The 22,034-nt window shown below is 37.6% G+C and overlaps 1 protein-coding gene across 1 annotated transcript; it reads left to right on the forward strand.

Annotated features, from left to right (window-relative positions):
* The first annotated feature begins 609 nt into the window (after positions 1-609).
* On the forward strand, positions 610-21,924 carry col1a1b (collagen, type I, alpha 1b). The gene is made up of 51 exons (XM_056771182.1): positions 610-821; positions 1,894-2,085; positions 2,667-2,710; positions 3,323-3,355; positions 3,935-4,030; positions 4,845-4,910; positions 5,945-5,989; positions 6,109-6,162; positions 6,368-6,421; positions 6,890-6,943; positions 7,190-7,243; positions 7,631-7,684; positions 7,965-8,009; positions 8,098-8,151; positions 8,883-8,927; positions 9,092-9,145; positions 9,242-9,340; positions 9,591-9,635; positions 9,736-9,834; positions 10,091-10,144; positions 10,265-10,372; positions 10,476-10,529; positions 11,392-11,490; positions 11,571-11,624; positions 11,838-11,936; positions 12,039-12,092; positions 12,234-12,287; positions 12,393-12,446; positions 12,568-12,621; positions 12,878-12,922; positions 13,219-13,317; positions 13,399-13,506; positions 13,848-13,955; positions 14,123-14,176; positions 14,868-14,921; positions 15,026-15,133; positions 15,277-15,330; positions 15,638-15,691; positions 16,270-16,431; positions 16,696-16,803; positions 17,511-17,618; positions 17,775-17,828; positions 18,136-18,243; positions 18,668-18,721; positions 18,806-18,913; positions 19,036-19,089; positions 19,241-19,348; positions 19,517-19,793; positions 19,876-20,066; positions 20,942-21,184; positions 21,375-21,924. The coding sequence occupies exons 1-51, from the start codon at positions 740-742 to the stop codon at positions 21,519-21,521; spliced, it is 4,359 nt and encodes a 1,452-aa protein (XP_056627160.1). The 5' UTR covers positions 610-739; the 3' UTR covers positions 21,522-21,924.
* The last annotated feature ends 110 nt before the right edge of the window (positions 21,925-22,034 follow it).

Below are 22,034 nucleotides of genomic sequence, written 5' to 3' on the forward strand. Positions count from 1 at the left end.
ACACATAAACCTATAACCAAGGCCCATTCCGCATGCTTTATTAAATTCAAAATCCTCCACAACACCATGCATTTCCCTCAGATGCTGTAGCCATTTAAATGCAGCAAAATGCATCCTTATTGCGCTTATATACAACATTTCATCTTCATAGGAACTTCCTATAATGCAAACGATAAATGCTAAAAGATTGCATTAAAACAATCACTAAGCCGGTGCAACCTGTCCAAGTCAAAATAAATTATCCATTAAATGCCAGTTTAGCTCATTCCAAGTAAATTCAACATTCTGAAAAAACAGATTGTTTATCTTTTGAATCCTTTTCTTTTAGAGTAAAATGAACCATCCATGACCTTTCCATTATATGTGCAAGAAAAAGCTTCATGCAAACCATTCAATCACAGCATGATCCATCACCATATTCCTTTAAAACAATGCTCCATGTTTCAAAATGTCCACGTTGTAATGAGGAACCAGAACAGTTTGACATGTTTTAAGGCGGCCCTAAGTTTTGGCCGAAGGAGGGACTCGCTTTAACTTGAACATGCAGCAGTTATCTTGTTCACTCAGGACCTCCCCAAAAAGGGGCATATAAAAGCCAGGGTCAATCGTTTGTTTAAGCAGTAGGGAGTTTCTGTCAGGGTCTGGATTGGAGTTACACAGACCGGACCCTACGTATATGATTGAGGACAAAAACAGGATTCCCCTTGCCTCAAAGAGTCTACATGTCTAATATTTAGACATGTTCAGCTTTGTGGATATCCGGTTAGGGCTGCTGCTCTCCGCAGCGGTCCTTGTGGTGAGAGGACAAGGAGAGGATGATAGTGAGTAGCCTATGCGATTTTTACTTTGATTACTTTGCTACTAAAAATATCCTTTACAGAGGAAACTGGAAATGGGTCTGCTGTTTTTTTAGCTGTTAAACTGGTTCGTGCAATCAAAAACATTAAGGAATTTTATTGAAGAAAATATGCATTTTCTCACAGAATTTCATTGTACGCAGAATTGTATATTTCTGCACTTTCTGCACTTTTGCGATGTTGATGAGCGCAGTAACATGCTGAGGTTGCGCGCATCTGGATGCGCTCAAGGAAGAGAGAGAGAGAGAGAGAGAGAGAGAGAAGTAGGGAGAAACTTAGGTTATCATCTATCCTATCCTGCATATATATCTCTTTTTCGTTTCGCGGTTTGATTTACATATAACTGGACAGACTAATTGTTTACTTCTGGATTACGAATCATATAAATGCGCGAAATGCATATTATAAATTCAGCCTCATATTTAAAGTTTTAACCAAGCAAGCAGGTGGACTGTCAAATATAAAATTACTATTTAAAATGGGAACATATCGGAAAATTTGTGCTGAGAAAACTTTTTTTATGTCAACAACGCAGACATGAATTCATTTATGGTGAGCTGGGCGTGACGGTATCTTCAACAGGACTATGGCGCCACCGTATGGTGGACTTTATTACTGCTTAGGTCTGAACATGGGTGATGAGAATGTGAAGGCCTGCACCATTCTCCCCATTCATGATGGCAATGGGAAGTTGTGGCATTTCACAAGCCTAAATTTAGTGAGTTTTGATGATCAAAGTTCTTAGTAGTTACTCTCTAAAAAGACATGATTGAAGGACGACTCATCTTCACTGGGCAGAAGTAGCTATAGGGGTAAATTCAGGTGAACTGGAACACATTTCAACAGTCACCTCAACGTCACAGTTTCCTTATTTATCTAAATCTACTCATTATACACTACTCAGAATTGCGTTCATGCATTCAGATGCAGATCTCTTCTCAGTTGTAACACAACCTTAGTTTTAGGCTTTCAGCATACTTGTGACATATGTAATGTTAAAAAGTTTTTTTGCTTAATTCGTGTTTTTGATTTACAGTGGGATTCGGTAGCTGTACATTGGACGGCCAGTCTTACGATGACAAGGATGTATGGAAACCTGAGCCTTGCCAAATCTGTGTCTGTGACAGCGGATCGATTATGTGCGACGAGGTGATCTGCGAGGATACATCAGACTGTGCCAATCCAGAAATTCCCGACGGAGAATGCTGCCCCATTTGCCCCGATGAGGGTACATTTACAGGCTTTGCTCCATACATGTTTTTAATGCGCACCTTCGGCAACAGTAGATCTGTCGCCATCTAGCGTACAAATCGCATGCTGCAGGAAATATCTTTCATTGGCCTGCTGCCACTCTCATGTTGGAGACCTGAGGAGTGATCTTAAAATACGTTTTTGGATACATTACTGGAATATTAAGGGATTACGGATGTTTTTGCTTTTTCAATTGCTTTTTGGCTAATTGCACTATTTAACACTGCTTTCTTTAGTGAGCGATTAATTAGTTAATATAATTAATATGTTATAATTGCCTTAAAATTAAATGATAGATTAGTTGTTACATTTATTGAAATATAAATATAGCTATATATACGTAAAATGAACAAGTGACATAATTCATAATGCATGGAAATTCATTAACTACTTGTTTTAAGCATTGGAATCAAGTTTGTTTGGTAATTCATTTTTAAGTATTTTAAAGTGTTTATTATTTGCTTTATGGGCATAGTGTGTTTATCTACAAATCTTTCCTTGACACAATTTAAAGTTGCACATGTGTAAAATATAGATATGTGTTGTTTTGTTCTGTAGACGGTGTTGAGTTTCCAGATACATTTCCTACAGAGGAATATGAGGTTAGTGTGGATTTATTAAAATATTTTATAGTGCACCTCATGCTTTATGCTGTAGTATTATACATCAATAATTTATCCAGATTTGTATTAAATATGAATCAGCTTTATAACATTACTATAACTTTGTCACACCATATATATTTATACATATATTAGGGCTGTCAAAAGATTAATCGCGATTAATCGCATCCAAAAAAAACTCTTGTGTTTATATAATATCTGTGTGCTGTGCAACATAATTTTGTATTTATTAACACATACTATACACATCCACATCCACATCTATGCATATATTTAAGAAAATAAATAATAATTAATATATATAATTAGAAAATATAAGAAAATATAATTAAATACATGTAAATATTTCCTGAATATGTATACATGTGTATGTGTTTGTATTTATAAAAACATAATTAATATGCACAGTAGATAGACATATATTATGTAAACACAAACTTTTATTCTGGACGCGATTAATCGCGATTAATCTTTTGACAGCCCAAATATATATATTTATCAATGCATAACAAACCCTAACCCTAACATATGCACATTTCATACGCATGAAAACAGTTTGTATAATGTATACCGGTATTTTTTTTATTTCAGAGACCTGGTGACGTTGGTCCGAAAGGTGACCCGGTGCGTAGAGTTTTTGTTTTTAAACCCAAAAATACATGTAGGTAATTATAATCGTTATTTGAATGTGACAAAATATTCTATAATTCAATGAGTTAGACTTAAGCAAATAAAAATCTCAAAGCTACTTTTTTGTTGAGAAAAGTTATAAATAATATGCTGTGAAAATGTAATATTGGAAGCAACTGTGGCATGTTTTGAAGTTTTTAAGGTTTTGTTTAACCTATTGACCTCTGCTTACCCTACTGACCTTTGACCTCTGTAACCCAATGCGCAATATGAAACAAGCTGCAATAATTTTTTTAACACGTTGGCACATTTTCGCCTCTTTGTAGGCAATTATATTGCATATTACATCAGATAATAACACAACCTCATAATGGGTCTATTTCTTTTAAAATGTGTAATTTGTATATTATTAATCAACACTTTGAATTACTGAGACTAAATCATTTCAGAAAGAGCAATTTCATTTTCCAACATATTGCACTCGTGTTGAACGTAGAGGTTGCTAAGAAGGTGCCTCTAAGTTGATATGTAATTGTTATATGTCACTAAAGATCCCTCCTATATGCTTTGCAGGGTCCCCAAGGTCCTCCCGGCAGAGATGGCATTCCTGGAGAGAACGGACTCCCTGGACCTCCAGGTCCTCCTGGAACAACTGGCCTTGGTGGCGGAGTAAGCATCTTGTTTTGATCTCATAAATCTGGATTTGTAATGTCAGTGTCAATTTGACAATTCACAACTATTTTACAAGGTGGCTAATTTATATGATCTCATACTATGTTTTAATATAATTTGCTTTCGTGTCAGTGACAGTTATGATTAGTAGTGGGGTTAGGGGAGGGGCTTTCTTATCGCTTTTTCTACTTTTATTTCATTTTTGTACAAATGCAAGATTTCATACGAATTAGCCACCTCGTAATATAGCTATGAATTCCCAAGAGATCAGGCTGGTATCCTTATGATATTCTTTTGATGAGTCTTGCTTTGTTGGCATCTATTCAGAAACACAACACAAATCTAGGCAATTTCAGTCATCGTATACCTTATTTCCCTGGGCATGGTGAAAATGATATATGATTAGCGTCCATATATCATAATGAGATCAAATAGAACCTGTGCATAGGGTAGGTTAAGGTGTAAAGAGTAATGCGTCCACTAAAGTTCAGTACCAGCTAGGTGAACAGCTCCCGGCAATCTTAGCTCACTTTTCAGGCATCTAGTTTGAAAAGAATAAATGCAACGCAGACAAGAAAAATACTATTACACCTTTTAAATCAAAATTTCCTTGTAGTTAAGGTACTTACTGATATTTGTGTTTGCATTGCATGGGAGATGAGTATCCTTTAGTTATTTAAGCTAGGTGAAATTGTGTTGGAGCATCATTGTATCCATGACTTTCAGTTTAGGCTTAATGGAAATAGTATTTGTTGTGCCTGTATTTTAGTTGCTTTTGGGAGGGAATAACTCTATTTCTTGTGCTCTTCAGTCCTTCCTTTCCCAGATGGCTTATGGCAGTGAAAAATCCAGCGGACCACCTCCACCTGGACAACCAGTAAGATACATTAGCTCTTTGTGATAGATTAAAGAGGAACAGTTCACTCAAAATGACAATTCCGAAAATAATCCATTACTTAGTTAGCATCATGACATACTGATATTTTCGAGAATCCTTATTCTTTGATTTCCATGAGCAAAAAGCCTCATAAACATTTTTCAGAATATCTTATTTTATGTTCAACAGAAAGAGTTTTAAAGTCGTAAGGTTAATAAAAGGATGACAGAATTTTTATTTTTGGCTGTACTGTTCCCTTAAATCGACCTTATTCTTTCACAAGCACATGCAACAGACAGAAACTACATCTATGATAAGACAACGGTTGGTCGTTTGACATTGGTCTTTCAATTATACAGTAATGGATTTATAAAATATTAAACACTGTTTATATACTGAGTATATGTATAAAAATATTATTAATATATGTTTGTAGTTACAATATTTATATTAGTCATAGGACAAAATATTGTATAATTTATTAAATTGCAAATCCAAGGCCATTCCGCCTTGTGTTAATTCAATCTGTATACCGTATGTCTTGCCAAAGCGTTGTGGACATTGTCTTTAATATTCATTTTTTTGGTGAATTTAGATCAACTTTTGTGTAAAGTGAGTGCTGGTTCCAATTCAGTAATTTAGAATACGCCCACATCTCATTTATTATCACTGCATTTAATTACGTATAGTATGTGTCAGCATTTTATCGGACGTCTGACATCCTGCTGTCTGATATTTCTATCGTATCAAAACTCATATCGACCAACCACTTATTTAAATAAGTTGTGAACCCATTGTGACTTCTGAGATAGGCGCAGGCTCCCCGTGACCCGAGGTAGTTCGGATAAGCGGTAGAAAATGGAATGGAATGGAATGGAACCCATTGTCTGCATTTGCACTGGTTTCAAAACAAACATGCATAGTATAGCATATATTTAAGCATATAAGCACAGTAGTATTACAATTCTTCATTAGTTTTTATACTTTATTTCTCCTTTTTTATTCCTCTGTTTATTTTGGTATTTGTCTTGTAGGGTCCCCCTGGTCCCCGTGGCCCCCCTGGAACTTCAGGTTCAAATGTAAGTCTAATTAATTTATATTAGCAATTAGTTTTAGTTTGTTAGATTTGAGCAATAATCAAAATGTCAATGACTGGCATATTTTCAAATCTGACTATTTTGCATTTCCCATTTCTAAGGGCCCTCAAGGATTCCCTGGACCCCCAGGCGAGCCCGGTGAGGCTGGTTCTCCTGTGAGTATCTTCTGCTTGTGACCTTGTTTAGTCACTTTCTATAAACACTAATTTAGGGGCAGTTTCATTATTTTCAATCAATGACATTTCACATATGAAAATAATCCAAAACATTATAGAACACAGTTAACAAATATTGCATACGTACACCTCTCTCACACAAAGCAGCTTGTGAACACTGTTCATCTGCTGTTGTTTTCTGCAGGGTCCAATGGGTGCTCGTGGTCTTTCTGGTCCTCCTGGAAAGAATGGAGAGGATGTGAGTTTTTTTTTAATAATTCTTCAATATATTATTTGTTGATATATTAGAGTTATGACAGCAATAAGACTAAATGAACTGATATTATTATTACAATCTTATTCAATATGATGAAATTGCGATAAATGAAAATCATTTTCAAAGCTCCAGTTCAAAAGGATTTTTAATAAAAAATTTAGGCTAACGTTACCTTGAGAGTCCTCAGAAATGTTTACTGATAACATAGATCTTACTTACGGAGTTTACAGTGGAGTTTCAGAAGAAATTGAAGGGTCAGATTCTATAATGCTGACTAGAGTCACTGGTGAACATTTGCAGTATTTGAAATTAAACACATAATACATAAAAAGTATGTATTGTAATCATAAAAAATTATACATGCAAATGAATTCATTGCGGTCTGTTAACTATTCGTATTCTTTGTACACCAGTATTCCCATTTCTTACCTCTTTTCTGCTCTTCATCAGGGTGAAGCTGGAAAATCTGGTCGTCCCGGTGAACGTGGAGCTGCTGGCCCTCCGGTATGGTTTTTACACACACTTACACTAAGTATAAGTCTAATATAACAATACCAAGGTCATGGGTTTGATCCCAGTTGATTGCATACAGTTAGAAAGAAATGTATAAAACAGTTAAATGTTATTCCCTTTAAATGCGTAAATATAATGCTTATAGTAGACCTTATAAACTCAGATTATTCATTATAAACCTCATACAATTATGCAAGGATCTCATTTATAATTATAATGTTCTCTCCTTTTTCAAAGGGTGGTCGTGGCTTCCCAGGAACCCCTGGACTCCCCGGCATTAAGGGACACAGAGTAAGCATGACTACATTCAACATATATACATTTTGTATTGGTATTCATTCCTATTAAATGTTTGATGAAAGTTCATTAAAAATGAACTATTTTTGTCACTATTTAAATAAAGTTACTATCCATGAAAGGTATATTTCGCCTATAAAATCTAATTATATTATTATTTACTAACCAAAAACCGTTGGTCTTCATTGACTTCTATTGAATGGACACAAAACCAATGAAAAGTCAATGGGTACTAATGGTTTTAGTGACCGACATTCTTCAAAATATCTTCTTTTGTGCTTTGCAAAAGAAAGAAAGTCCTACGGGTTTGAAATGACAAAAATGTGAGTTAATGATGACAGAATTGTCATTCTATATAACGTCTGTGGTCGCCTCTTTCAGGGTTTTGCTGGTCTAGATGGAGCTAAGGGAGATGCTGGCATTGCTGGACCTAAGGTAAATGTTCCTTAATTGTAATAGGAACCTATTTGTAATAGGTATAAGTGTAGAGATGAGACTTCAGTAATGCAGTATTTTCTTCAAATAATCATACGTTTTTGTTCAGTTTAGATAATGCGAATTCATTGGAATTAGTTTATTCTGCAAATAAAGTTACACATTCCTGTGATTTCTGGTATTTGTTGGAATCTACACAAATGTGATCTATGAACTTTAATGCTGATGTAACATCACACACGTTGATTCTCTATCGATTGTGTCTTCTATCTGTTTAAAGGGAGAAGGTGGTGTCCCTGGTGAGAGTGGTACCCCTGGATCCATGGTGAGTGACCTATTGAGCTTTTATTCAAGATAAGTTTCAATCTCTTTTAAAACTTTGTTCTTACTTTTTTCTTGTCTAATTCTTTTAGGGTCCTCGTGGTATGCCTGGTGAGAGAGGCCGTCCTGGTCCCCCTGGCCCTGCGGTACGTGTCATAAATCTTGGTACCCTGCTTTTCTTGTGGGCATTAAAACCAGAAACACTTTCATATAGGCACTTATAGTAGCCTTAACAATCCTAATGTTGTTGTTTATGGCTGCAGACTATAGGTATATAGTCTGGGTAAGGTCCTCTGAGATCAGGATTTTTTAACCATGGTGAAAGACTTCAATTTTGAGGGCATTTCTAGCTTTTAGTTTTATTAGTAATAGATAAGGATTAAATAATGTAGCTAGTACTTTGTTACGGTTATTTTAAAGTGTCAAAGCTATCTTCTTTTTCTGGTGGTTGCTGGATTGGATGAGGATTTGTGTGAGGGATCTCTAGGGTTGTACAGGTTCAAACGCCCAGCTCTATAGTATAACCCGCCTATTGGGCCTGGGCAAGGAATGGCGACCCATAAAAAAACTGGATTGGACTCCAAGTACGGGACTCAACTAAAATAAGACTTCCTCAAAGTCGAAATAAGAATGTGTCATAATCTAAATACTGTAGTTCAACACTTTAAAGTCATTATCTGGCACTGACATGCAGATGGCAAAAGAGGGCCAATCTCTGAAAACTCAAGAAGAATTGTAACAGAGAATTGTAGATTTACGCTGGGGCTTGTTTTTTAGTTGAGGGTTCTGTTGATGGTTAAAGGCATCAATGGATGTCATGACAGTTCATACAAATGATCAGGATAATTGATTCTGAGCTTTATTTCGTTTGCAACAGGGTGCTCGTGGTAATGATGGCAATTCTGGCGGTGCCGGACCTCCTGTAAGTCAAACTGTATTTACTATACTCAAATCTAAAAATAGTTGAAGCTATTAAGAATTTTCTTCAATTAATGCAATGAACTATTTACCAAAATTATTTATCAGAGCAGAACCTTTTGACTTGTTTGTAACATTTGTGTTTTATACTGTGTTTTGCTACTTTAGGGATCCACTGGCCCTGCCGGACCTCCTGGATTCCCTGGTGGTGCTGGTGCTAAGGTACAACAGACCCTAATATTACCTGTTCTGAACACTTGACAGAAGGTATTAAATCTGTCTGGTATTAATCAACTTTTGTGTGTTTGTGTTCTCTAGGGAGAAACTGGCCCTTCTGGAGGCCGTGGTTCAGAAGGACCCCAAGGATCCCGTGGTGAGCCTGGTAACCCTGGACCTTCTGGTGCTGCTGGCCCTGCTGTAAGTATTCACATATTGTGATAAAAGTTGGATATGAAAAAACTTTAGAAGAGATGTTTTAGGGGAAATATTATAGTTTTTCAAATTTCAAGTTTTGAATAAATGAAGAGACTCAAAAGGACATTTTCAATCTAAAGTGCATATAAATACATTACATGTCTTAAACCTTTTCTCTGTAAACATCAGTATAGAAAAGTAACATGGCTATCCTCTTTAACGCTTGATGCATCTATTGTTTCACTACATGTAGGGACCCCCCGGATCTGATGGTTTCCCCGGAGGCAAAGGTTCTCCTGTAAGTATTATTTTTCTCACAGATCTTTATATTTTTCTAACATGTGTGGAGGTGACAAAATGGTCCAGGTTTAATCACATTTGCGATCAATCTTTTGTAGGGTTCTGCTGGTATTGCTGGAGCTCCCGGTTTCCCTGGTGGCCGTGGACCACCTGGACCTTCTGGCCCCTTGGGTGGTCCTGGCCCTAAGGGTAACAATGTATGTATGCTACTTATTTTAATCTGCATGCATGACAGGTTAAGTAATATATATATTTAAATTAGGGCTTTATTGATTGAGATGGGTACTTGGGTTAGTAGTTATGTTATATGGTTATATGGTGATATCATGAACTAGGTATCCAAGGTTGCTCTGATTATCCAATCATTAAAATATACTTTGAGATTATTTGAATGAGAAAATGTGAAAAATAAAAGATAATATGACAACTGTAAATCTTATGCTCCTATTTCAGGGTGATCCTGGTCCCCAAGGTGCTAGGGGAGAACCTGGTACTAAGGGAGAACCTGTAAGTAGCAAATGTATTTCATTTGAAGCACCTAATACTTTATAGCATTTTGTTTATTATTGTTTCTTAATATGTACAGAGAACCTATACTCTTATAATAGTCACTTTTCTTTTTCTTAGGGTCCAATTGGAATTCAAGGTCTTGCTGGACCTTCTGGTGAGGAGGGGAAGAGAGGAGCTCGTGGTGAGAATGGTGGAGTTGGACCTGCTGGACCCCCTGGAGGCCGTGTAGGTTTAATTCCCCCCCCAGACTCTCACCAAAACATTGACAAACTCTCTGCTCTCTACTGGGTATCTGATGCATCTTTGTTTGATTGTTTCCTTTAAAAAGGGTGCCCCTGGCAACCGTGGTCTTCCTGGTACTGATGGAGCACCTGGCCCTATGGCAAGTCACTGTTTATTTAATACTCAAAAATAACGAATACAGCAGTACACGGACTATACACACAGTATAGTTCAAGTTCACTCTATAGGTCATCTACAGTTTGCGCTGTGTAAAATGTTTTGTCGGGTTACCTAAAATTTGTTTCATGTGATAACATTCAGGTCAAAAATATTATTTGTTTGATAGCGTGTATTTGATAAAGATCATTTCTATGTATGTGTACATATTTGTATTATTTAAATATTTGCTTCAATTAATTCGCCTACGTTCAGTCAGACCACCAGAAGTAATTCTTGGGGTAAGGTCAAGTAGAAATAGTTACTTTACTCAGGTTAAACAAACAGTTTTCAGAAAAATAAAACACTAGTAATTTATTCACTCTTATGTCATTCAAACCCTGTATAAGACTCTTCATTCTGTGTAACACAAAGAAGATATTTTGAGAAATGTCTGGTTTTGTGTTCATGTAATGGAAGTCAACGGTGGCCAAAGTGGTTTGGTTACCAGTGTTCTTAAATATATTCTTTTGTGTTCTACAGAAGAAAGAAGGTTTAAAATGACATGAGGATGAGTAAATGATGAAAGAAATGCTTAGGTTGATCCATTAAACAACAGCACTTTTACAGCGTTGTTTAAACTATGCTTATAAATAAACATTCTTGTTAAAGTTGATGGCTTAACATTTATTTGAAATAAATCTTATTGACTTAAAAAGAAGTGTGTTATTCTTTAAATAGCAGAACACTCAATTTATTCTACTTCTACGTCTTGTTAGGGAGCTGTCCATGGTCCTGTAGCAGATTTCTCTACTTGAGATATAAATATGACGATTGCCATTTTCTTTCCTCATTTTACATTATAGGGCGGTGTTGGTGAGCGTGGATCCAATGGACCAATGGGAGCTCAAGGACCCAGCGGAGAGTCCGGCCGCCAAGGAGAGCCAGGATTGCCTGGATCAAAGGTGAGCTTTAGGCCTCGCTTTATGATTTTTACAGTCATATCAATAGTATGATGGTAAGAATTGTAATTCTTTTGTGATAGGGTATGAATGGTGCCCCTGGAAGCCCTGGACCTGATGGCAAAGCTGGACCTTCTGTATGCTGAATATAATTTACTTATTTATTATATACAATGGATATTATAAAAGATTTGATGGATAGTCATCAATAGTTTCCAAACATGTTTTGCTGTTTTACTGTTAACTGTAATAATCAACTGTAATTTTGTATGAAAAAAAAGGATTCCTACAACAGATGATATGGCCCATACAAAGATCTGATCTCACGTTTACTGTTTTTCTTTCAATAGGGTGCCACTGGTCAAGATGGCCGTCCAGGACCCCCAGGATCTTCTGGATCTCGTGGTGCACCCGGTGTGATGGGATTCCCTGGTCCCAAAGGAGCTGATGTAAGTGACACTGCTGGGAACTCATTTGCTTGACAAGTCTGTTGTCGCAAGTTGTGTACATTTTAATACATGCACCTATTTATGTCTGTTGCTTTCTTATAGGGTGAATCTGGTAAAGCTGGCGAGAGAGGCGTTGCTGGACCTCCTGGACCCCTGGTGTGTACTACAGTTTGCTTCTATGGAACATAAACGATTTAATTGCAACACAATTTTTATAAACATGGTAGACAAATTGGTGAACATTTTGATCACGTTTCAGCAGGTTCATTTTATATTAAACACTGTGCATTTATTTAGGGAGCTTCTGGCAAGGATGGTGATATTGGTGTTCCAGGTCCTCCTGGTCCCGCTGTATGTATATTTAAACATTTTAAAGGTGCAATGATAAATATCTGTTTCTTCCATGAATGTTTTCCCATTTCTGCTCTTATTTGTTTCTGGTCTGGCTTCTCATAGGGGCCTGCTGGAGATAAGGGAGAAGTTGGACCTGCTGGCTCTCCTGGGTTCCAGGTACACTTGTACATAAACACATGTATTTGAATATCAGTGTCATACTTTTATTTGCTTTCATTGGTTTATATATTTATTCATTATGTAGAAGTTAAACCTTCCATGTTGTTTGCTTTTACAGGGACTACCAGGTGCACAGGGTCCCACTGGTGAGGCTGGCAAACCTGGTGACCAGGTAGGTTTAATCACAAGACTGAAATAAAAATGTATGCTCAAAGACAGGTAGTCTGGTTACTTTTCTTGCATTGCCGGACAATAATTCAGCATTTACAATATGATATGCTGTACAGTATGCTACTCCCTGGCAAACAAAAATGTGGAATTGAATTACTCGCAGTAACCTTTTTAACAAATAAAAGTTGCTGTTACACTACTTCAGGTTATATCTTAAATTGTGGTGTTATATCTGATGAGTTTTACTTTTTTGACAGGGTGGTCCTGGTGAGGTTGGTCCTTCTGGTCCATCTGGCCCAAGAGTAAGTATCTCCTGACTAATTGAAAACGCCACAATAAATGTAATAGCTTCACAAGTCAATGGTTAACATTTACAGAAAACAAAAAACATTTGTTTTGAAAAAGATAAGTTATATGATATACATTAGTTTGGCACTAACCACATCAATGGCTCAAAGTGTTCGAGTTGATCTGATTGACAAAATTGATAAAATGTACATATTTAGTGAAAAGTCTTAAGTATTTAGTAAATAGATTGTATCAGTTGGGTTGAGAAACTACCGAGTGAGGTTTTTTAAATTCGAAATGTCTTGCGTAGGGTGAGAGAGGTTTCCCTGGGGAGCGTGGTGGCAACGGCCCTGTTGGTCTTCCTGGCCCTCGTGGAGCCCCCGGTTCTGCTGGTAATGATGGTGCTAAGGTAAGATTCCTAATTCAGGAGCATTTTTAGACAGGTTTACAAACTTAGAAGATTTATAAATGTATGGTTGTGTTTGTGTAGGGAGAGCCCGGTGTTGCTGGTGCTCCTGGTGGTGTTGGACCTGGAGGAATGCAGGGAATGCCTGGAGAGAGAGGTGCTGGTGGCATGCCTGGAGCCAGAGGTGAAAGAGTGAGTATTTCCCGCTTTGAACGTCCCGGATCTCCACAGTAGAATTCTCATATTAGAGCTTTATTCAATTAATTTCTGGAATGCTTTATTCTGATTGGTTAATCCCTGAATCCTGAGATGGAATATATTATTCTATAACCGATGTTCAGCATAGCTGTCCAAGACTTTTTGGTGGTACGAGTAAGCTTAAAAATACACTCAAGTTCAGTCAATGGCCTTTTTACACTTTAAAGATGCATTAGGTGTCAATGTCAAGAAGGCATAGTGACTAAAAATGTAAACAATGCTAACTTCAGTTTTGATGATGTCATACTGTGAGCTCAATTGTTTTTCCTCTTTAGGGTGACGCTGGACCCAAAGGTCTCGATGGTGCTCTTGGTAAGGATGGTATGCGTGGTATGACTGGCCCTATTGGACCTCCTGGGCCCACTGGTGGTCCTGGTGAGAAGGTATAGAAAATGAATCAAAAATAGAAGATACACTGTAAAGATTCTACTTTTAGCTCAAAACATTTTCCTGTTGTTATTCTTATTTTTAATGTAGCTCAACAATGTGCATTATGTTTTTTGTGTTGATCGGTTATTGAGTTATTGATCTTCTTGTGATTGTATTCTAGGGAGAGTCCGGTGCTGTTGGCCCTCCAGGGTTGACCGGTTCTCGTGGTTCCCCTGTAAGTTTTCAGAATGCTTCTCAAAACCTATTTCAGCACATCCACACATAAAATCTCAAAGCCTTCAAACACAAATAAAATGCCAGGTGGCGTTCTTTCGCATGTAAGTCGGTAAAGAGTGTTTTTGGATAGTATGATAGAGAGATGCAACGATACAAAAGTTCTACCCCAATATCGATAGCCGATTATTCAGAGTGATATCTTCCGATACCGATACTTTGTTGGTTTTATTCATTTGCACGAACTAAATTCTGAAGTTTGATATTTCTTAACATTCGGAATGTTATTAAATCATATGATGACTTTTAACAGCGAACATCAAACCAGTGTTCAATGTCGTTCAATGTTTCTTAACATTTTCCATATGCATATACTGTTGACCAAATAAATGGGTTGCTACCATCCGATAGTAAGATGTGCTGGTTGGTTGGTGTGGTGGACACACAAACAACTGAACCTGTTCTAGAGAACAGATAATACAAAACAAAATGTGCTCAATTAAACATTTATCTGCAAAACTTTTACAGAAGAATGTGCAATGTACAGTTTATGCACTGTGCTTTACATCATTAGCTAGTCACATTGGTATTGTTTTCATATGTATATAGTTTAGAACATTTAAAAAAAATATATATTTTGAGCAATTTCATACAAATCGTTGATTTGAAGTGTTTGTCTTGGATCATCTCAGGGTGAGCGTGGTGAGCATGGACCCTCTGGACCTGCTGGTTTTGCAGGACCCCCTGTGAGTATCTCATGCCAGATAAACTCAACTAGCAATCAAACCATTCCTTATCCAGTATGTTGGTTCATCTTTACTGAACTTAAGTTTCTCTGTTCTCAATCCAGGGTAATAACGGTCAGCCTGGTGCTAAAGGAGAGACTGGTGACTCAGGACCTAAGGGTGATGCTGGACCTGCCGGACCTCCTGGAAATGTTGGACCTGCCGGCCCACAGGTTCTCCATTTATTAAATACTTCAGTCTGTTGTATTAAATTATGAAGATTATGTCATGTTCAGTAAGAAATTTGGAAAATGGCTGTTGAATGCATTTTTCTGGTTTGATCAAGTTGATTGTTGATTGTTGTTTTCTATAACAGGGTCTTTCTGGTGCTACTGGACCTAAAGGTGCTCGTGGTGGCCCTGGAACTCCTGTAAGACTCAATTCAATTCTTTAGTAGAAGAATGATTAATATGTTAAAGGATGGTCAAGTTACCAAAATTTCAATTAATTATTTATTTATATGACAATTTTCCCAAAGCATGTAGTTTCAAATCAGCCTTAGAGAAAGAAAGAAAGAAACATTTTGGTACAAGGTTCAGACTTAATATGTCAATGTGTCTTACCCTGCTTTTATATTTACCAATAATACAGTGTTTCTTTTTAAAGATCTATTTCTAAAAATATAATTAATCAGAAGTTTGTTGTAAAATAGTCTGAAGTTTCTTTGTTTTTTATAGGGTGCTACTGGTTTCCCTGGTGCCGCTGGTAGAGTTGGACCTCCAGGTCCTTCTGTAAGTAATTCAATACAGTTTCTCTTAAGCTCTAGACTGTAAAGTTTATGCTTACTTAAGAGTTTAGCCTCAAAACATTTGCTGTAGCTTTATTGAACACATTGTTGGGTAAGTTACTCTGAAAAAGTTATTCATTAACAGTGACTTATTCAATAGTAATAGTAATTAGATTACTGTGTAAATTACTATTTAAAAAAAGTTTTAATTACTTATAACTAATTACTCTCTACGTATATCATATATCGAACTTGATTTGTTAAGTGAATCAAGATTAGACATGAAACGGCTCTTTTAATTCACATAAAAAATATAAAACTATATAAAGTATTCTTATTAACTGACCAAAATATTACAAATGTGAGAAGGATTCAATTAAAGCATGCATTAAAGCATGCATTTTAAAGTTTGACTTAAAGTTTGAAGTAACTGTAATTAAATTACAGGGAAAACAAGAGTAGTCCCTTACTTGACTTTTAGGGGAAAGTAATTGAATTACAGTAACCAATTACTTAGAAACTAGTTACACCCAACACTGATTGCACATTTCTTTTTCTCACGCAATCTTAACCTATATTCAGGGTGCTTCTGGACCCCCTGGCCCAAATGGTCCTGCCGGAAAAGAAGGACAGAGAGGAAATCGCGGTGAGAAGGGACCTGCCGGTCGCCCTGGTGAAGCTGGTGCCGGAGGACCCCCAGGGCCTTCTGGAGAGAGGGGTAGCACTGGTTCTGATGGGCCTCCTGTAAGTCTTTCTGCTACAAACATAAGTATCCTTCGGCATAGCCACACAATAAACTAAAAGTGACAATATCACTCAATAGTTCATGTATACATTTAGATTTAGAAATGTCCCTTCTGTCTTTACCCGACAACGTTCATAACTTAAATATATTGAAATAAAGATTCTGTTTTTTATACTCACTCTTTACTGAGATATCTGTTGCAAGAAACCATATAAATTAAATGTAAAAGTAACGTTCAGTATGTTTTGTTGTCTGTTGTTTAGGGTCCCGCTGGATCTCCTGGACCACCTGGTGTTATTGGAGGCCGTGGTATTGTTGGTTTTCCTGGACTGAGGGGTGAGAGAGGACCCTCTGGTCTCGCAGGACCTGGTGTAAGTTTTCCATTAGTTTTTAAGATACTTAAAAATAATAGATACTTTCAATCCAGCACAAAGGGACAAAGCAAACCATTGGGTTGTAAATTAACCATTGTTTGGTTTGATGGGTCAACCCTTTTTTGTGTGTATTAATTTAACCCAATGGTTGGGTTGGTTCCTTTTTGACCCAACCATGGGTTGAAAATAACACGCAATTCATTTCACATGAAATAAAGTGGTGTCAGAAACCATAGTGGACATTGTCGAGTGCACTTATTTAATCATAGCATACTTGTATATAAACTCAACCATAGAGAGGTATACGTAGATCACACATATAACCACATTGACGCATCTGCCATTTTGGAACGGTACACACTTTAGTTGCTGCCATTACTCATAATACAAATCAATCTTGAAAAATAACGCCCTTCTGGTGTCCTCAGTGAGTTTTCTCACTTGTTTCCTTCACTTCTTTAAGTTGACTATGTCAAATAATGTCGGAAAAAGTGATGTGAGTGGATATGGGACGATTTCTGACACGCCCTTAAATTGATTTATTTTTGGGGAGAAAGGCTACTTTTCACTATCCGTTTTTGTTTCATGTGAAATGTTATTATACTATAAAATATCAATAGTTTGTACTGTTACTGTTTCATGTTAACCGTAATATGCACAATAGTTTTATAATAATTTATACATTCATTTACCTCTCACCTCAGGGAGAGCCAGGTAAGCAGGGACCCTCCGGACCTCTTGGTGAACGTGGACCTCCTGGACCTATGGGTCCTCCTGGACTGAGTGGAGCTTCTGGTGAGGCTGGACGTGAGGTGAGAAATGATTCACTTTACTGCTGTAATACAGCTTTTTTTTCAGGTTTTTTTTTTCAATTTGTTTTTATTAAATTATTTTGTTACTTCAAAGAATATAGGACAACATCTGCATAGTTTAAACATTTTAACCTTTACACCCATCTTTCTTTGCAGGGTAACACCGGACATGATGGTGCCCCTGGTCGTGATGGTTCACCTGGGCCTAAGGTGAGCGGAAATAAATCCATTTTTAAATACTTTGCTTTTGGGATTGACTCAAATATTTGCTGTCTAGAATATTAAATTCTGATTGTGGAAGTCTGTGCAAAAACATTGTTGTAAAAAAAATACATATTGAATGTTTATTTGCTTATTTATTTGACATCTGTGTTATAAGCATATTGATGTACAATTAACTAGTTTTTAGTGCAAAATACCCGTATTATCTTTCAGGCATCCCCTACAGAGTAGCGTAAGGCATTTAATCGTTTTCGCTCATGCTAAATATTCATAACCTTCTGTTTCAACCGTGTAGGGAGACCGTGGTGAGAATGGAAATGCTGGTTCTCCTGGCCCACCTGGTAGTCCTGGTGCCCCTGGCCCCATGGGTCCATCTGGCAAAACTGGTGATCGCGGAGAGGCTGTACGTTTTTTATTTCTTTTTTTCCTTTTGTCTAAAATGCATCCATCATTCAGTTTTCCTAACAAAAGCTGAGGTATAATAAATAAGATGGTGGCCATCATGTTGGCATCTTTTTTTGGCTTGCTGATATAGTTTTCAAGTCCCCTTATGTGTCCAGTCTCAATCAGAATGATACGAAAACATGACAATGAATATGAAATGAACTTTACAGCTTTACAGTGTTGAAAATATTTTACCACAGAGGTACAAACGCAAAACAAATTGTAAAATAAAAAAACTCTACGGTCACAATTCACTGCAGGAATTCTTGTTTGAATCAGTCTCAGTCTATTAGGGCAGTACTCTACTCCCAAAAATGACGAACATATAGTCAGCACTAGCTTGCCCAATGGAGTCCCTAAGTGTTGTCCTCTTTTCTTTTCAGGGCCCTGCCGGTCCTCTTGGCCCTACTGGTTCCGCTGGTGTCCGTGGTTCTGCGGTATGAGTTTCAAAATAAATTTTCATTGTTCTTAAACTTGTAGTTTGAAATCATTTAACGGTTCCTGCTTCTCTCTGTTTGTAGGGTCCAGCTGGTTCACGTGGAGATAAGGGTGAGTCGGGTGAGACCGGAGACAGAGGCCACAAGGGACACCGTGGTTTCAATGGCATGGTTGGAGTTCCTGGACCTCCTGTAAGCAAGAGCATTATATCACTTATGAATTACCCACACACAAAGCTTTCCACATAATATCGAAACAAAACCATGCAAATACCTTTTTCTTCAATTTTCATTTGTCATTTGAAATGTTTTAGGGATCTTCTGGTGAACAAGGACCTGCTGGAACCAATGGCCCCGCTGGACCTCGAGTAAGCAACACAACAAACCATGATACATAAACTTTCAAAGATATTAAATAAGCAATGAATACAAAGCACATTATACTGTGTACAGTTTATTACATGTAAGAAGTATTGTCGTGCATGCATTTCAGTATTAGTGTTTTTCTTGTGGTTATAGGGTCCTTCTGGTTCCAATGGACAGCCCGGTAAGGATGGGATGAATGGTATCCCTGGACCCATTGGACCCCCTGGACCCCGTGGTCGCAATGGAGAAATGGGACCTTCTGTAAGTTTATTGCTTTCCAAACTAATACGAACAATTTAGGTAAAGTGACCCTTTTTTTAGTTGTCTGTATTTTAGTTGAGATTCCTGCAGATATAAAAAGTATTTAAAAAAAGGGAAGACATACAATATTATTTTGATTTCTCATGTGGCACAATCTCGCTTACCCAGGGTGCTCCTGGTATTCCTGGACCTCCAGGCCCCCCTGGACCTGCTGGCATTGGTGAGTCTTTCATGCCCATACCCCAGCCCGAGAAGGCCCATGATCCTATGCGTGGAGGATACAGGGCTGATGATGCTAATGTTCGCGATCGCGACGCTGAGGTGGACGTTACCCTTAAATCTCTGAGCCAGAAGGTTGAGAACATCCGTAGCCCTGAAGGTACAAAGGCCAGCCCTGCCCGCATGTGCCGTGACCTCAGGATGTGCCATTCCGACTGGAAGAGCGGTAAGCAACCTTGTTCCAATATTCCGCTGTAAAAACAGATCAAATTGGGATGTACTTATCATGGTTTGCCTGTTCCTGTAAGGTTTCTACTGGGTGGACCCCAACCAGGGCTCTCCTCTGGATGCCGTCAAGGTTTTCTGCAACATGGAGACTGGAGAGACCTGCGTCCACCCATCTCAGGCCACCATACCTAAGAAGAACTGGTATACTAGCAAGAACATGAGAGAGAAGAAGCACGTCTGGTTCGGAGAGTCCATGCCTAACGGCTTCCAGGTACAAGAAGCTAACTTTTGCATTAAAAAAATGCATATTTATTACATTTCAAGAAATTAGCTATTGTCCACCGCTAAATGATTTATAAAATATGTGCAATCAGTTGCAAGGTTATGTGCCCACATATGTGATTTGATCGTAGCCGTTGAAGATGCTTATTCACAAACACCGGATCTATATGTTCAATTCAATGTTGCATAGTCTCCAAACAGAAAGAAAACTTACATACACACACACACATCAAAACACATAAAATAGAATACACTTGAATTTACTTGAATTTCTTGCTATCCAAGGTGTACATTTCTTTCTTTCCTTAGCTGAACACAAAAAAGCATTATTTAAAAAAAATGTCATTCTCCTTATCTTTGTAATGTGGTTCCCAGTTTCTTTAAGTTTAAACAAATATATACATTCATCATAAAAGCATCAATTAAAAGTGGGTTACTAAATCTCTTCCTAAGCAATACACTGGGTATACAAATGTGTCATATTTCAAACATTTTAAGTTAACATTTGAACACATTCAGTACAGGGTAGCTCAGATAAGAATTACTGTTTTGGACGAACTTTTCCTTTAAGATTTTAGAAAGTTCAAACAAAGAAATACAAATAAACTAAATGTTAAATGATTTATTGAATCTAAAAATATTTATTTTGGATTCTACACAATTCACTTTGTAGTATTTGTTTGATTTCTCTGATTAGAAACATTCTCAAATCATTCTGGGATAACATAAACCATCTTGTTTTGCACGGAATGCATAACAAACATTATCACCAGTGGTCTCAGACTGTTGGATCCAATGGTGTTATTATGATTGTCGCTGACCAATTCAGGAAGTAATAGTTTCATGGTTTCATGTCCTTTACAGTTCCAGTACGGCAGTGAGGGCTCAGATCCAGAAGACGTGAACATCCAACTGACCTTCATGCGCCTGATGTCCAGCAAGGCATCTCAGAACATCACCTACCACTGCAAGAACAGCATCGCCTACATGGACGAAGCCTCAGGCAACCTGAAGAAGGCTCTCCTCCTACAGGGTTCCAACGATATCGAGGTCAGAGCGGAGGGCAACAGCCGCTTTACATACAGAGTCAGCGAGGATGGTTGCACGGTGAGCTCCCCTCTTTATTTTATGAAAGCTTTCTATATCTAATGATGTTTCTCTGCTTCCTAGTGATGTATATGTCTTTATTTCAGTCCGATAAATCTCCTCATATGCACAATTTTATTTTTAATATAAAAAATAATTTTGTCTATCAATGTGAACTGTGTGTAATAACTGATCTTTAATTATTCCACAGTCACACACTGGCACATGGGGCAAGGCCGTCATTAACTATAAGACAACGAAAACATCTCGTCTGCCGATCATTGATATCGCTCCTATGGACATTGGTGCTCCCGATCAGGAATTCGGTGCAGAAGTTGGCCCAGTCTGCTTCTTGTAAAAAAAATCTGGACATGACTTTGTTGTTTTTTGCTAGCAGTCATCTTCAAATCTTTTCCTCCTCATAAAAAACGAACTCTTATTTCGGCTGCAATCGGTCCATGTGCTTAAACCTGAATTCCCGAGGACAGTGCTTGTTGTGATCATGTTCCTAACATTATGCTTTAGAAAAAAGTGAGGACCTCTACATCGGCCAGCATCAACATCTAGGACACTAGCGAGCATCCTTTGTGTCAGCTGACAACAAGAAAATAATATATACTTGTAAAACACCCCGCCCCCTGGATCACCTCTGAAAATACTGGTGACCTTTTTGCCACTTTTGACCGCTGCGAGAGGACAATGAGAAGCAAGTAAATGCTAATGTACCATTCTCTGGTGTTGAATAAATATGACAAACAACTGCCCAGTGTCTTGTTCCTTCTAAACCAAAGAGAGAAAAACATAACATCAGGCAGGGAACAAAATTTAGGAAAAATGGTACAACGTCATCTTGATATAACGGCTACCTCAG

This window comes from Triplophysa dalaica, chromosome 17 (genome assembly GCF_015846415.1).
Source record: "Triplophysa dalaica isolate WHDGS20190420 chromosome 17, ASM1584641v1, whole genome shotgun sequence".
Classification (NCBI taxonomy): Eukaryota; Metazoa; Chordata; class Actinopteri; order Cypriniformes; family Nemacheilidae; genus Triplophysa; species Triplophysa dalaica.